Source organism: Microcaecilia unicolor, chromosome 8 (assembly GCF_901765095.1).
Source record: "Microcaecilia unicolor chromosome 8, aMicUni1.1, whole genome shotgun sequence".
Lineage (NCBI taxonomy): Eukaryota > Metazoa > Chordata > Amphibia > Gymnophiona > Siphonopidae > Microcaecilia > Microcaecilia unicolor.
In genome coordinates this window covers 195,430,506-195,445,807 of record NC_044038.1, presented here as the reverse complement: position 1 = coordinate 195,445,807, position 15,302 = coordinate 195,430,506, and the positions used below count along the sequence as shown (strand labels likewise).

The following is a 15,302-nucleotide window of genomic DNA, read 5'->3' as shown; positions in this document are numbered from 1 at the left end:
TTCGGTGGTGGACAATTTGATCCAGTTTGACCTTGGGACGTCCCTTCCAAATTCCTCAGCCCCTAAAGGTGCTGACAACAGGCGCATCTAGATGTGCTCCACACTCAAGGAGCTTGGTCCCTCCAGGAATCAGGTCTTCAGATCCATCTCCTGGAGTTGCGAGCGGTCTGGAACGCTCTAAAGGCTTTCAGAGATCGGCTGTCCAATCAAATTATTCAAATTCAGACAGACAATCAGGTTGCGATGTACTACGTCAACAAGTAGCGGTGCACCAGATCTCGCCCTCTGTGTCGGGAAGCCATCCAGATGTGGCTTTGAGCTCGCCGTTTCGGGATGTATCTCCAAGCCACATATCTGGCAGGCGTAAACAACAGTCTGGCCGACAGGTTGAGCAGGATCATACAACCTTACGAGTGGTCGCTCAACTCGCGCATAGTGCGCAAGATCTTCCAAGTGTGGGGCACCCCCTTGGTGGATCTTTTTGCCACTCAGATCAATCACAAGGTCCCTCAGTTCTGTTCCAGACTTCAGGTCCACGACAGACTAGCGTCGGATGCTTTTCTCCTTCATTGGGGGAACGGCCTTCTGTATGCATATCCTCCCATACCTCTGGTGGGGAAGACTTTGCTGAAACTCAGGCAAGATTGCGGAACCATGATTCTGTTTGCTCCCTTTTGGCTGCGTCAGATTTAGTTCCCTCTTCTTCTGGAGTTGTCCTCCGAAGAACCGTGGAGATTGCAGTGTTTTCCAACCCTCATCACTCAGAAAGAGGGGGCACTTCTGCATCCCAACCTCCGGTCTGGCTCTCACGGCCTGGATGTTGAGGGCGTAGACTTCGCCTCCTTGGGTCTTTCTGAGGGTGTCTCCCGAGTCTTGCTTGCTTCCAGGAAAGATTCCACAAAGAGGTGTTACTCTTTCAAATGGAGGAGGTTTGCCATCTGGTGTGACAGCAAGGCCCTAGATCCTCGCTCTTGTCCTACACAGACCCTGCTTGAATACCTTCTGCACTTATCAGAGTCTGGTCTCAAGACCAACTCTGTAAGAATTCATCTTAGTGCAGCTAGTGCTTTTCGTTATTGTGTAGAAGGTAAGCCTATCTCTGGACAGCCTTTAGTTCGCTTCATGAGAGGTTTGCTTTTGTCAAAGCCCCCTGTCAAACCTCCACCAATGTCATGGGATCTCAACGTCGTTCTAACCCAGCTGATGAAACCTCCTTTTGAGCCACTGAATTCCTGCCATCTGAAGTATTTGACCTGGAAGGTCATTTTCTTGGTGGCTGTTACTTCAGCTCGTAGAGTCAGTGAGCTTCAAGTCTTGGTAGTGCATGCTCCTTACCTCAAGTTTCATCACAACAGAGTAGTCCTCCGCACTCACCCTAAGTTCTTGCCGAAGGTGGTGTCGGAGTTCCATCTGAACCAGTCATTTGTCTTGCCAACATTTTTTCCCCGTCCTCATACCCGCCCTGCTGAACATCAGTTGCATACATTGGACTGCAAGAGAGCATTGGCCTTCTATGTTGAGCGGACAAGCCTCTTCAGACAGTCCGCCTAAATGTTTTTCTTTCAATCCCAACAGAAGGGGAGTTGCTGTTGGGAAACGCACCAATTGGCTAGCAGATTGCATTTCCTTCACTTATGCCCAATCTGGGTGACTCTTGAGGGCCATGTCACGGCTCATAGTGTTAGAGCCATGGCAGCGTCGGTGGCTCACTTGAAGTCAGGCCCTATTGAAGAGATTTGCAAGGCTGCGACTTGGTCATCAATCCACACATTCACATCTCATTACTGCCTTCAGCAGGATTCCCGACGCGACAGTCGGTTTGGGTAGTCTGTGCTGCAGAATCTGTTCGGGGTTTAGAATCCAACTCCACCCCCTAGACCCACTTTTTGTTCTGTTCCAGGCTGCACTCTCAGATGTTTCTTCGTAGGTCAATCTTTATGTCCTCGCCGTTGTGAGGCCCAGTTGACCAATGTTCATTGTTTTGAGTGAGCCTGGTTGCTAGGGATACCCCACATGTGAGAACAAGCAGCCTGCTTGTCCTCGGAGAAAGCTAAGATACTTATCTGTAGCAGGTATTCTCTGAGGACAGCAGGCTGATTGTTCTCACCAACCTGCCCACCTCCCCTTTTGGAGTTGTTCTTTATTTGCTTTTTTGATATAACTGAGGCGGGAACGGACACGCGCGGGCGGGAAGATGGCTGCGCGGTGCGAGTCCCTCGTGTTCCGGAAGCTGTCTTCCAGCTTTGTTGATTCTTGCTGGAAAAAATCCTCCGTTCCTGGGCCACCGTGGACGCCGACCCACATGTGAGAACAATCTGCCTGCTGTCCTCGGAGAATAGCTGCTACAGGTAATTATCTTCACTTTTTGAGCTGTGCATGGAACAATGAAATCTGCCTATTTATCAATTTGGCACAATGTGCAAGATAGGGGCGGTGATGCTTCTCAATATTTCACCAAACAAGTGGCCCGGCTGAACCATTGCATGACCAGAATTCCTCCCCCTCCTCCCCGGGATGATATCAGCTGCATGTACTGAGTTGATGGAATGATCAAAAAGCAAAATGTAATCAAGATGACTTTCCACAAGGTGTGTCCTGGACACGCGTATACCCTCCCACCCCCGGATGTAGAATTTGCCAAATATCAATAAGATTTAGGATACGGAATAAGATTTCCCCTCCCCACCCCCACCTCCCCAAGCCATAGGGGGCCTGCTCCTACTTATCCTATCTTGAGCAGGGTCTGCCACTGCATTGAAATTCCCTCCCACAATATAAGTACATCGGGAGATGGTAGTAAGGCCCTCATTGATCAAAAGCAAACTCCCGGTGCTAGAGGCTGTTAACGCCATACTAGCGTTGGAGTTTGCTGCCAACCCATGATCAGAGCCCTCAAGTGTCTGAAACAATGCACACGAGGGCTCTTAGCGCAAGTAGCTTGCCAAATGCATGCTAATTAGTGCTTAAAGCATTCATCCTCAATGATCAGCATCCAGCGCGCCAAAGATTGGGTCACTGGCCGCGGCAAAATCAACGCCAGCTCCAAGCTGGCGTTAGACTTTGCAGATCATTGGGGAGGAATGGTGAGCCCTGTCCAGCATGCAGTTGCATGCTGGCAGGCCCCCGTTCGCCCCCCCCCCCCCAAAAGCAAACCCAAACGGGGCTGGAGGTCCGGTGGACCTCCGGTCCCCCCGACGATCCCACCCCCCCCCCACCCCCAATGTTAAGGGAGGGCTGGAGATCCGGTGGGTCTCCAGCCCCCCCCCCCCCCCAAACCCCCAGAAATTGTGAAGTGGCCGCCTCCGGCCAAACGCTCTCCCACCCTCCCACCCAGCGATGGGTGGAGGGAGGCTGGAGGTCCGGCGGGTCTCCAGTCCCCCCAAACCCCCAGAAATTGTGAAGTGGCCGCCTCCGGCCAAACACTCTCCCACCCTCCTACCCAGCGATGGGGGGGTGGGATCGTCGGGGTGGACCAGAGGTCCACCGAACCTCCAGCCCCCCCCCCGTTGCTGGGTGGGAGGGTGGGAGAGGGTTTGGCCGGCAGCGGCGGCTACAACGTTTTCTGGGGGGGGGGAGGGGGGCTGGAGACCCACTGGACCTCCAGCCCCCGTTGTTCGGGCCTCGGGGCAGGCTGTTTGACAGGTTTGGGCTTTTGACAGCCCAGACCTGTCAAACAAGTGTGGGAGGATGCGCTCAGCACAATTCGCCCGCACTTCTACATGATGATCAAAGATAATTGCGCTGCTTAGATTTGCATGCATTATCTTTGATCATCTATGCAGTAAAGCCCTGTGCTGTTCCACCGCCATTTTTTAGAGCGCTGTTCGGAACAGCGCGGGGCTTTGGATCATGAGGGCCTAAGTGCCTTAAGCGGAGTAGGGAAAAAGGTCCTATTGTAGATGTTAGGGTCATACAAAGAAACCAGAACTTATGGCTTTTGCCAGATAAAGTACGGTGAAGGAGCACCCAGTGGTCCTGATCGTTGCTACAGGATTTTAGTACCTCAAATGGAAGTGCTTTATTAATTAATATATTAGTACCCACACAATGGGTTACTGGGCCTGTGGATTACTCATCTAAATTTCAGTTTTAAATGTGATTTTGTTTTTTTTTTTAAACCAATATAGTACAAAGTACACAATAAGAAGAAAGTTGTACAGTTATTTCTGTGGTAGATTCACTGTTAAATCAACCTTTTCCCATTAAAAAGCTTGTTTAATATTGCTGTAATTCTCACAGGTGCTGATTTGACTGTCGCAGAACCCAGTAGCTCGGACAGCAGAGGGGAGCGAGCAGATCTGTATGCTGATGAGGTTCTCCTAGGAGGGGAGTCTAGCTACCTGTCTCAGAGCTTATCCCTGGAAAAGGAAGATTCACACCAGCAGGTCACAGCTGTAGCTAACCTACGAGCAGCCCTTATGAGTAAGAACAGCCTACTGTCCTTCAAAGCTGACATGCTGACAGACGATAACTCTCTGCTCTTTGAATACTTGCCTAAAGGTACCCATTCGCTATCTTGTAAGTTCATGTTCTATTATTGCTTTTCTCTTTTACAAATATGTTGGAAATAAGTGTGATCTCGCTAACCTACTAACTGAATTATTGGTTTTCAGATCTGGTGGCCTGACAGTACTGCTTGACAGGAGATCCAGGTTTCAGATCCTGGACCTTGCTGCCATTTTTTTCTTCAGCTGATTGGGGGGCTGATGTTGCAGAAGCATGTTGGCAGTTTTTCTTAGCATATGCATGTTGCTCAGTGTGCAAAGCCTCAGGAGCACCAGGTAGAGCTGTGAGTGGACATATATTGACGGTGTTCCATTGTCTGGTTGACCCCCCCCCCCCCCCCCCCCAATAGGTGCATTGTAGACAACCTTTGAAGCACTAGTGGCTGACTTGAGTGTGCTGGTTTCAATAAGGGCCATCCTTGGGAAGAAGAAGGAATGAAGTAAATGCCCTGAACCCTTTGTTTTTGGAGAGCCTTGCAATATTGTGGCACTATAATCCTGTGAACTTGAGGATGTAGCAGCTCTGATCAGTATTCTGGAGCTCCATTGTGATTGTTTATAAGCATATAAGCATTGCCATTTGCCATACTGGGACAGACCAAAGGTCTGTCTAGCCCAGTATCCTGTTTCCTATAGTGGCCAAGCCAGGTCACAACTACTGGCAAGATCCCAGAACAGTAAAACAGATTTTATACTGCTTATCCTAGACTAGGCAGTGGATTTTCCCAAGTCCATCTTAATGGCTTATGGGTTTTTCTTTCAGGAAATTATCTAAACCTTTTTTTAAACCCTGCTAAGCTAACTTCTTTTACTACATTCTCTGGCAACAAATTCCAGAGTTTAATTACTTGAGTGAAGAAATATTTTCGCTGATTTGTTTTAAATTCTACTTAGTAGCTTCTTTGCGTGTCTCTCCCCCCCCCCTGCAATCCCAGTATTTTTGGAAAAAGTAAGCAAGCAGTTCACATCTACCTTATTGGAGCAAGTGTGTCACCATTTTTGGTAAATATTAGTCACTAATGAAATTAGTGGTAGTTGACACAGCATGTAAGTGGGGCTGCTGAAGGTAGTTTTGACCTGGTTATTTAAGGGAGAAGCAGCAGCTAACCATAATAAGACACTATCAAGTTGTTAGAATTGACAGAAGTAACCTCAGCATTCCGATGATAAAAATGGGAAGATTTTGCTAACATGAGGAATAGGATACCAGTTAGGTAGAGCACTTCAGGGAAAGGTTGAATGAGAAAATTGCAGCTGAAATTTTTGAGTTTGCTTTCCTTCGCAACAAATTTAAAACAAGATAAATCAAAGGAAGTTGGCATGGTAATAAAAAGCATTGAAAAGATAAAGCTGCTGGATCAGGCCAGTGAAACTGATAAGGTATGTTGGATAATAGAAGATCTAAAAGATACTGTTTTAACTCTTGTCACCCCTCGCTTTCATTCTAGGTTGTGCTATGGATGCCAGTTTACCCAAGAAGGGCGATGACATGGAATGTGGCAACTGGAAAGGCATTACACTTCTGTGGGTTCTTAGCAAGGTCTTACAACACACAGTTATCTTGTGAGAAGAGCAAGCAGGTTTTTGCAGTGGGAGATCCATGCAATGAACAATTCCTTGTCTGGGGCTGTACCGTTCTGAACATTTGGGTGTAATCCCTTATACCAGCAGTCGGAGGTAGATAACAAGCTCTGTGCTTCCAGTGAACTCACCAGTATAAACTCTTGGTGCTCTAGGAAAGTTCCAGTACTTTTCTTTAGCAAATGGTAGGTGCAGGTTGGAGCTCCTGGTCCTTGGCCTAGCTTTCCATTCTGCTGGCTGAAGCCGCACAGCAAGGTTGATCTCAGTGGCCGCTCCCAGGTTACCTGATCCCTGGATTGGATCTGGTTGAGCATGTGGCTTGCTCTGCTGCTCCCAGTTGTGCTTCTTAGTGTCCACTGGGCAAGGCATATTGCTTGTTCCTGCAGGTCCCCATTCCCCTGCCTCTTTGCAGCCTGTACATATTGTTTGGGTGTTCCTTCCCTTGGCTCCTTTGCAGCTTCTAGGCACTTTGTGGTAGTTTTCAGTTGGATTCTGCTGGTTAGCTTTATTCCTCTTTTCAGGAGAATAAAACTAATTTGGGTAGGCAAGGTGGAAGGGGGGGGGGGGGGGTGGTTACTAACAAAGCTCATTTGCCTTCTACAAAAAAAAAAGGAACGGCTGAGATGCTGGAGCCCTGGGCCAAAGTCAGCCTATTCAGAAAGGCAGGTTTGTACACATCTGCCATGTAGCTGAGCGTGCATGCCGGCAGATGCTGTGTAATCTGCAAGAGCCGGCAGTTTAGTACAGCTGCCGGCTTGCTCTGCCTCTCCCACAATGGGCCGTTTCTGACTTTAGAAATGGCCCTGGGTAGGGGGGACTGCGAAGCTGCTCTCCCTACACTGAAGTCAGGACTTGCAGTACAACATTTTGGCAGGAATGGTGGCCATTTGATGGTCATTTGCGTTTTCCTCTCCTTCTGCTGTTTCCATTAAGATGGGAAAATCCACTGCGTAGTCTAGGATAAGCAGTATAAAATCTGTTTTACTGTTCTGGGATCTTGCCAGTACTTGTGACCTGGCTTGGCCACTATAGGAAACAGGATACTGGGCTAGACAGACCTTTGGTCTGTCCCAGTATGGCAAATGGCAATGCTTATAAACAATCACAATGGAGCTCCAGAATACTGATCAGAGCTGCTACATCCTCAAGTTCACAGGATTATAGTGCCACAATATTGCAAGGCTCTCCAAAAACAAAGGGTTCAGGGCATTTACTCCATTCCTTCTTCTTCTCCGATTCCTTTGCCTTGCAGCCTTTTGGTTCCAGCCCTGGTGGATCTGTGGGTTGGCACCTGTATTTGCGGCCCCTTTTGGTGTGCCACTGGTGCTGCACGTGATGTCTCCGATTAACTTTTTCTCTAGTGCACGTCGGGCTGCTTCTTCAGGTCGATGCACTCTCCCTGATGTGACCCGCGGGACCTTCCCCTGTTTCTGCATGGCGCTCTACCTGACTGTGGGTGTGGCGTTGCTGGGTAGCCCATAAGGGTTTCTTCTCCTTTACAGGCCAAGTACTGCTCTAGTTGGCTTTGGGCTCCTGATTGTTTTGTGGACAGCTCCCTTTGAAGCACTCCGGTGCTTGGTCCTATCTCTGGCTGCCTTTTGCATCCCTTGTTGTCTGTGCCCTTTGTGCTGCTCCCCTTTCTCTCATGGAGGTTGATGGCAGTGGTGGCACTTCAGCCTAGGCAGTGCAACTTATCCTGTGCCTTTTCTTGCTGCTCTCTTCTTGTGAGGGAACATAGCGCTGTCTCTCTCTGCTGGATGAGCGCCACATGGGCGTTTCTTGGTGATTTCTGGGGCTGGGTTAGCACTGGTCTTCCTGGGTGGCGCTCCTCTATGTGCTCGAGGGCGCATGGCTCTTTCCCTTCAGGGTTCTTTTAGTTTTCCTGGCTTACTCCACCCATGGTCCTTTTTTTGCTGTGATGGCCCTTTTGTCTAGGGCGAGTGGTTCAGGTCTGCCTGTTGTATGGTTCTACTCAGCCTGGGCTGCCCGGTTCGCTTTTGGGGAGTGAGGTGTTCCTGCCTCTCTGCAGGTTGAGAGCTTCTCCTTTCTGTAGGTGGCATGTGATACGCTCTGTAGCTCCCTTAGGGGCCCATGTGGGGACTCCTTTCCTGGTAGTACGTTGACCCATTTCGATGTCTGGTTGCGGCTCACTTGCTGCAGGTGGAGTGCTATATGTGGGGAGCAGCTTCATTTCTATGGTTGATTTTTTTCTTCCTTTTCTGCCTCTTCAGCTCAGAGCTGCAGCTGTAGGTTCCTCTCGGCCGATTTGGAGCGGTTTCTGCTGTCCACGAAGTGTGCGGTCCATCTCTGCTGTTACCCCATCTCTGAATCTGAGCATTGCACCTCTTTGCTTGGAGAGTATATAGCTCTTCTCTGCGGGCCAGGCTTGGCTCCTCCTCTCCCATATTGAACGTAGCTCCTTGGCTGCATGTTGGGTGTAGTTTGTCTGGCATTTTTTTTTCTGTGATCTCCACCCTGGTTCCTTCTCGGGGTCTAGAGTTGGACTCCATATCTGGATGTAGAACCTTGTTACGGCTCTTTAGGTTGCAGCAGGCTCCTATGCCTGACAATTGTGCTTCATCCCTCTATGGATATTGAGCTTGGCCCATTTCTCCATCTTTGGCCGGTGAACCTGCCTACCTTCTTGGATGTCAAGTCTTGCTCTGTCCTTAGTTGACGAGGCTTGCTCCATCTCTTGCTTCATCTCTGGAGGTGGAGCCTTGCTCTTTCTCCGAATGGTCATTACATGGTGTGCCTTGCTCTCTGGCGGGTTAGACTGGCACCATCTTTAGTGTTGAGCCTTGTTCCGTCTCTGGAGATTGAGCCTAGCCACCTCTCTCCTTGTCAGGCCGGGCTTCATTCCAGTGATCCAGGCATGGTTCTCTCAGTATGGGTTGTCTGTTGTCCACTCATGGCTTCCTCTAGGGTGCCCTAGTGGGACTTCATCCCTGGACATGTAGCATCTCTTTCTTTTTGGTTCTCCTTGGGGAGTGTGTTTTTTTTTTTTCCCTCTAGAGATGGAGTGTTTCTTCGTTCTTGGATGTGGGGGCGTTACACTTACTTGCTCTCTGGTCATAGAGCGTGGTTCCATCTCTGTTTGTTTATAGGGCTTGATTCCATCTTAGGTTATGGGGCCGGGCTTGGCTGATGGCCAGGCAGCAGGATTCTGGCTCTCGAGCATAGCTCTATTCCTGTTCTGCTGCCTCAGAGGGAGGGTTTACCTCCCTGTTCCCGTGTGTATGCTACTGGTTTGCGGCCCGGTTCCCTTTCTTTAGGGGACCTTTGGCTGGATGTGCCTTCCTATGTCCTCCTTGGTAGGACATAGCTGTCTTGGTCCGCCAGTTGGGGTCTGGGCCATTTCAGTTCTATCTTGCCACTCCATGTCTGCTGTTACAGTGGGAATTTGACATGGCATCAAGTCAGAGAGGGTATACTGCTTCCTCTCTCCTCTGTGGCTGTCTTCGGGTTATGGTGACTGATTTGTTTTTGTTCTCTGCTATGTTCTTTGCTGTTGGAGATGGGTCTCCATGGCGGCTTCCCTTGGTATGGCTGTTGGGGGTTTCACATTTTTTTTTGTTCTGGGCCTTAAGTGGCTCCCTTGGCTCCTTTCTCAAGCTGTTTGGGTCTCAGGGCACTGGCTCCCTTCCTGGTGCCTTTCAAGGGCTTCAATTTCTTGCGTTCTCCACATGACACAGTTCCTCTCCGGGGTGGTGATCAATGTTTTCATGGATGTTTTCTGTTGTCCTAGTGGAGCATTGATTTTTTTTTTTTTTAATTTTAACTTTTTTTTAATTGTCCCGCCCTACTGCTGTCACTAAATCCCACTAGTCTGGACTGGTCTGGTATTCATGACAAGAAAGGAAAAATTATGTTCTTGCCTGATAATTTTCTTTCCTTTAATCTTACCAGTCCAGACGCCTTTCCTTTCTGCTTTTACATTCCTTCCTAGGTGCTTCTTCTAGGGCTCGCTTCCACCCCTGATGTGACTGAGTCTTGTTGGGCTCCTGAAGGTGGGGGGGGGGGGGGATCCTTCATAAGGGCAACATTTTCCTTTGCCCTACATTCCACATTACTATGCCAGCTCTGTACGGCTCTTGATTGTGGTTCAGTCATGAGTCATTTCTCCTGCTGCAGGGGTGCGTCTCCACGATAGATTTGAAGACTGAGTAGTTTCTCACTTGGTTCCTCAATTGGTGAAATAGCTGTCCCTTGGTTGCACGAGAGCTTCGGAAAGTCTACTCCCTGGATGTTCTTGGCTTTCCAGGGGGTTCTGTTTCCTGTTTCTTCTTTGTAGTAGTTGAGAGCACCATTGTTTGTTCAAAATACTGAGCATTCCAGGTTGCACGATACTCTTAAGGGGCAAAGTAGTTGGAACTATTTTCTCTGTCTCCTTCCGCTGGTGGACATAACCCATTAGTTTGGACTGGTCTGGTATGATTAAAGGAAAGAAAATTATCGGATAAGAACATAATTATTCCATACAAGAGGCAGGAATTGATGTACTCTAAATGTCTAAAGGTAGTATGTCACTTCAAGCACCATTCTGCCAACACTTCTGAGCTTGATAAACAATAGCAGTTAAAAGAATTGCATGAAGAGCTGCTGATCCAAGATATGCTAACAAGATGGTAAAGTACCTTTGACATGCTGGAATGGCTGCTGAAACAAAAGGATCCAGTAATGTCAACTTTGGCAGAGCATAAAGACTCGCCTGCACTCTTAACGGCAGAATGGGAGATTGAAAAACTTTGTAAAGTGCTCAAACCATACAAATTTGCCACAGAACACCTTGATGGAGAGAAATATGTCCTGTTCAGTTGTTTTGGCAACAGTTTGCCATTTGATGTGCGAGTTTACCATGTCTGATGAGGCTGCATATATAATTCTTTCTAAGGAGAAATTTTGTTCAGAACTTAGCAGCTGCAGCAAAGTTTCAATGTTATGAATTTGTCCATAGCGTGTGCTTTGGATGTGCAGTTCAAGAAATTGACATTTCTTACTCATACAGAATGTGAAGATACTTGGCTTTCCATCAAACTTCAAGCCTTAGGCCTTCTCTATGCAGAAGAAAATGAAATTCAATCTGCCACCTAGCTGCAATGATGACAACTACCAACAGGCTATAGGTGAGTTGGAACTTTATAAAGCAGAGCCCACTTCAATTGTAGAGTTCACATTTTAGACTGGTGGAGAAGACACTGCACTGAGTACGCAGCTCTCTCAAAATTGTCAAGATGTTTTCTTTGTATTCCAGCAACCCCTGTTCCATGTGAATGTTTATTCTCAAAAACAGGATTTATCATTGACAAATGCAGGTCATCTTCCTGAGAGTACCAGTCAACTTCTTTTTCTAAATAACTGGCTTAATGGGTAATTAATTCCTTTGTCTACTCTATGGCAGCAGTTCCCGGTGCCTCAATTTAGGTGCCCCAGTCTCATGTGCTGAGTGCTAATTCTATAATTACTTCAGGGCATACCTGAAACATTATAGAACATTAACCAAAGCCATTGTGGTGCCACACTATAGGCATGACTGCGAATGCCGTATCAATGGCTGATGTGAGTTGTGTTCTTAAGTGTGTCTGTGCAGTGTGCACAACTGATAATACTCTTCTCAGGGGACTCGAAACCACACCACCAGCCGAAACTTTCTGCATTATGCAGCAGGGAACAGAAAACACACAGTTACTTCTGCTGTAAGCAAGGTTAGGGGAATAATTGAATGGCTGGGGGAGGGGGGGGGGGGTGAGAGAGGTCCTAGAGTATTTAAGAGATTGATTTTGTCACATCTTGGGGGATGGTTTTCCTCCCGGAGGATCGAGCTGCAAAGCTACACACTCAAAAGTGCAGGTTCTGTGAGCTTCCAACTTCCAAGGTGTGGGACTACCTGCAGTTCTTGTGCTCGATGTTGGCAACCTTTGGTGCCTTGGGTAAGAGTGCACATGCCACCTCTTCAGTGGGCACTCTTGTACTGTTGTCCAGGTGGAGCACAATCTCCAAGAATTTCAATCGCCTGTTGCCTCTTGTCAGCCGGGACATGAGCCAGTCTGTACTGGTGGGATTGTCTGGGTCACTTCATTCATTTGGGGGGAGGGGGTATCATTGGAAGCTCCTCAGCGGGTGGTAGTTACCAATAATGCGATGCTACTCGGCTGGGGCGTTAATTGCTGGGCTGGGGACCCAGGGGACTTGGTGTCTCCTTGAGGTCGTCAAGGACCATCAACCACCTGGAGACGGGCAGTACACCTGACCTTGAGGGAGTCCCTTCCCCTGCTTCATGGAAAGATGGTCTGGGTGATGACAAGCAAGCCACAATGATGGCTTATGTAAACAAACAAGGTGGCACCCGGAACCCGGTGTTGGCTTTGGAAGTTGAGAGTCTCTGCCACTGGGCATAGACGCACCTGTAGGTTCTGTCAGTAGTAGCAGGCAAGGGCAATGTCCAGGTGGACTGTCTTGGCCGCTCCCAGCCCATAGAGCCTTTTCACCTTGCATTGGCTGTTTTTCACTCCATGTCATTGAGGGTGCAAAGTGACTTTAAGAAATGTACTCAACATAATAGGACTATTTCAAGCAAAGACCCTCATAACTGGAGTGTGCAGTGCTTAGGTCCAGACCATTGAGACATTCACTATAACCTCTGCCTTCATATGCAGGTGAGGTCCCCTTAAAGCCCACAGGCTTCAGTGTGAAAAACGTTTTGGTTCTGCATTGACATCTGCATCAAGTGTGGCAGGAGACTCTGTAGTTGATGCGGACCCTGCATCAGCATTGGGTGTAACATAGAAAGAGACTTGATGCCATGAGTGGAGGAGTGGCCTAGTGGTTAGGGTGGTGGACTTTGGTCCTGAGGAACTGAGTTCGATTCCCGGCACAGGCAGCTCCTTGTCACAGGCAGCAAGTCACTTAACCCTCCATTGCCTGCCGCATTGAGCCTGCCATGAGTGGGTAAGTGCGGGGTACAAATGTAACAAAAATAAATAAATAAAATCATGTCAGAACTCTACGTCCTCGTCGTCGGTGCTGTGTGTATCGAGGGCCTGCAGCGCAAAAAGCCTGAAAAGCATCGCTATCGTTCTTCCTCCAGACACTCGATGCATGGGAAGCATCCATGCTGCAGTTACTGCTCTCCTCTCCAGCTCATATGAGCTTTAAAGGTCTTCCAGATCTCCTACACGTGCACAGGCTATGTCTCACAGCTTTTTCAGCCAGTACAGATGCCTATCTTTCATGAGGAAATCCAGGCTATGCTCAAAGAGAAGCTTTCAGGGCTACTGCAGTTGCAGTCTATACAGGCATACAGGGTGCTTGCACCAGCCTCACCCTTAGCACAGCCCATGGATACATCGGAGAGAGTGTTGCAGGAGAGGTACCACACACAGGCTCAACGTTGACCATTGAGAGCAGCCTGTACCTGACCGACGCTTGCATTGTCATTGGCAAAGGAGTTTTTTCAAACTTCAGAAGCTCATATGCCTTGATGCACATCAGTGCAAAGCTGACTTTCTGGTCGACACTCTTTACTTTACTCATTATGAGCAGTACTTTGAAGTCAGTCAGACCTCTCCTAGGAGGCAGATCAGGATCCTACAGGACCTTTCAGATGAGGAGTCCTATGACATTTCATCTGCCACCACCTCCGCCACCTTAGAGGTGTAAATGTCCCCCAGAAAGTATATCTTTTCAAGGCTTTGTCCGTGAGATGACGCAAGCTATACCTTTTTAACTAGAAAGAGAGCAGAACCTCATTAGATCTTTTTCAAATTCTAGATTATGCTTCTCCACCTAGAGAGAGGGTATTACAGTTCCTCTTCATTCTGTTATGAAAAGTACTTTACTGAAAAACTGGAAGACCCCTCTGAAAGTTCAGGTTGCCTCAAAGAAAACTGACACAATGTATAGAATACAAAAATGTGCAGAGTATGAGAAAACACAACTACCACCTAAATACCTACCGCCGCTTTTTAATATATTTATAAATGATTTAGAGATGGGAGTAACCAGTGAGGTAATTAAATTTGCTGATGACATAAAGTTATTCAAAGTCGTTAACTCGCGAGAGGATTGTGAAAAATTACAGAAGGACCTTACGAGACTGGGCGACTGGAGTGGAGGAGTGGCCTAGTGGTTAGGTGGTGGACTTTGGTCCTGAGGAACTGAGTTCAATTCCCACTTCAGGCACAGGCAGCTCCTTGTGACTCTGGGCAAGTCACTTAACCCTCCATTGCCCCATGTAAGCCGCATTGAGCCTGCCATGAGTGGGAAAGCGCGGGGCACAAATGTAACAATAAATAAATGGCAGATGACGTTTAATGTGAACAAGTGCAAGGTGATGCATGTGGGGAAAAAAACCCGAATTATAGCTACGTCATGTAAGGTTCCACGTTAGGAGTTACGGACCAAGAAAGGGATCTGGGTGTCGTCGTTGATAATACACTGAAACCTTCTGCTCAGTGTGTTGCTGCGGCAGGAAAGCAAATAGAATGTTGGGTATTATTAGGAAAGGTATGGAGAACAGATGTGAGGATGTTATAATGCCGTTGTTTCGCTCCATGGTGCGACCGCACCTTGAGTATTGTGTTCAATTCTGGTCGCCGCATCTCAAGAAAGATATAGTAGAACTGGACAAGGTGCAGCGAAGGGCGACAAAAATGATGTTGGGAATGGGATGACTTCCCTATGAAGAAAGACTAAGGAGGATAGGGCTTTTCAGGTTGGAGAAGAGACGGCTGAGGGGAGACATGATAGAGGTATATAAAATAATGAGTGGAGTGGAACAGGTAGATGTGAAGCGTCTGTTCGCGCTTTCCAAAAATACTAGGACTAGGGGGCATGCGATGAAACTACAGTGTAGTAAATTTAAAACAAATAGGAGAAACGTTTTCTTCACCCAACGCATACCCAAAGCATAATTAAACTCTGGAATTCGTTGCCGGAGAACGTAGTGAAGGCGGTTAGCTTGGCAGAGTTTAAAAAGGGGTTGGACGGTTTCCTAAAGGACAAGCCCATAGACTGCTACTAAATGGACTTGGGAAAAATCCACAATTTCGGGAATAACTTGTATAAAATGTTTGTACGTTTGGGTACCTTGCCAGGTGCCCTTGACCTGGATTGGCTGCTGTTGGGGACAGGATGCTGGGCTCGATGGACCTTTGGTCTTTTCCCAGTATGGCATTACTTATGTACTTATATGTACTTATTCTTTAGTGGTAGAGT

General features: G+C 47.9%; 1 protein-coding gene across 7 annotated transcripts in view; it reads left to right on the top strand.

Annotated features, from left to right (window-relative positions):
- The window catches only part of ZBTB46 (zinc finger and BTB domain containing 46), a 343,478-nt gene that overhangs the window by 89,678 nt on the left and 238,498 nt on the right, over positions 1 to 15,302 (top strand). For 5 of the 7 annotated variants that reach the window (XM_030212915.1, XM_030212912.1, XM_030212909.1 and 2 more), the window contains exon 3: positions 4,240 to 4,518. In XM_030212915.1, the coding sequence (XP_030068775.1) occupies positions 4,240 to 4,518 (279 nt within the window). The remainder of the gene's footprint in view (positions 1 to 4,239; positions 4,519 to 15,302) is intronic. The other 2 variants (XM_030212914.1, XM_030212911.1) reach the window with 1 other exon arrangement.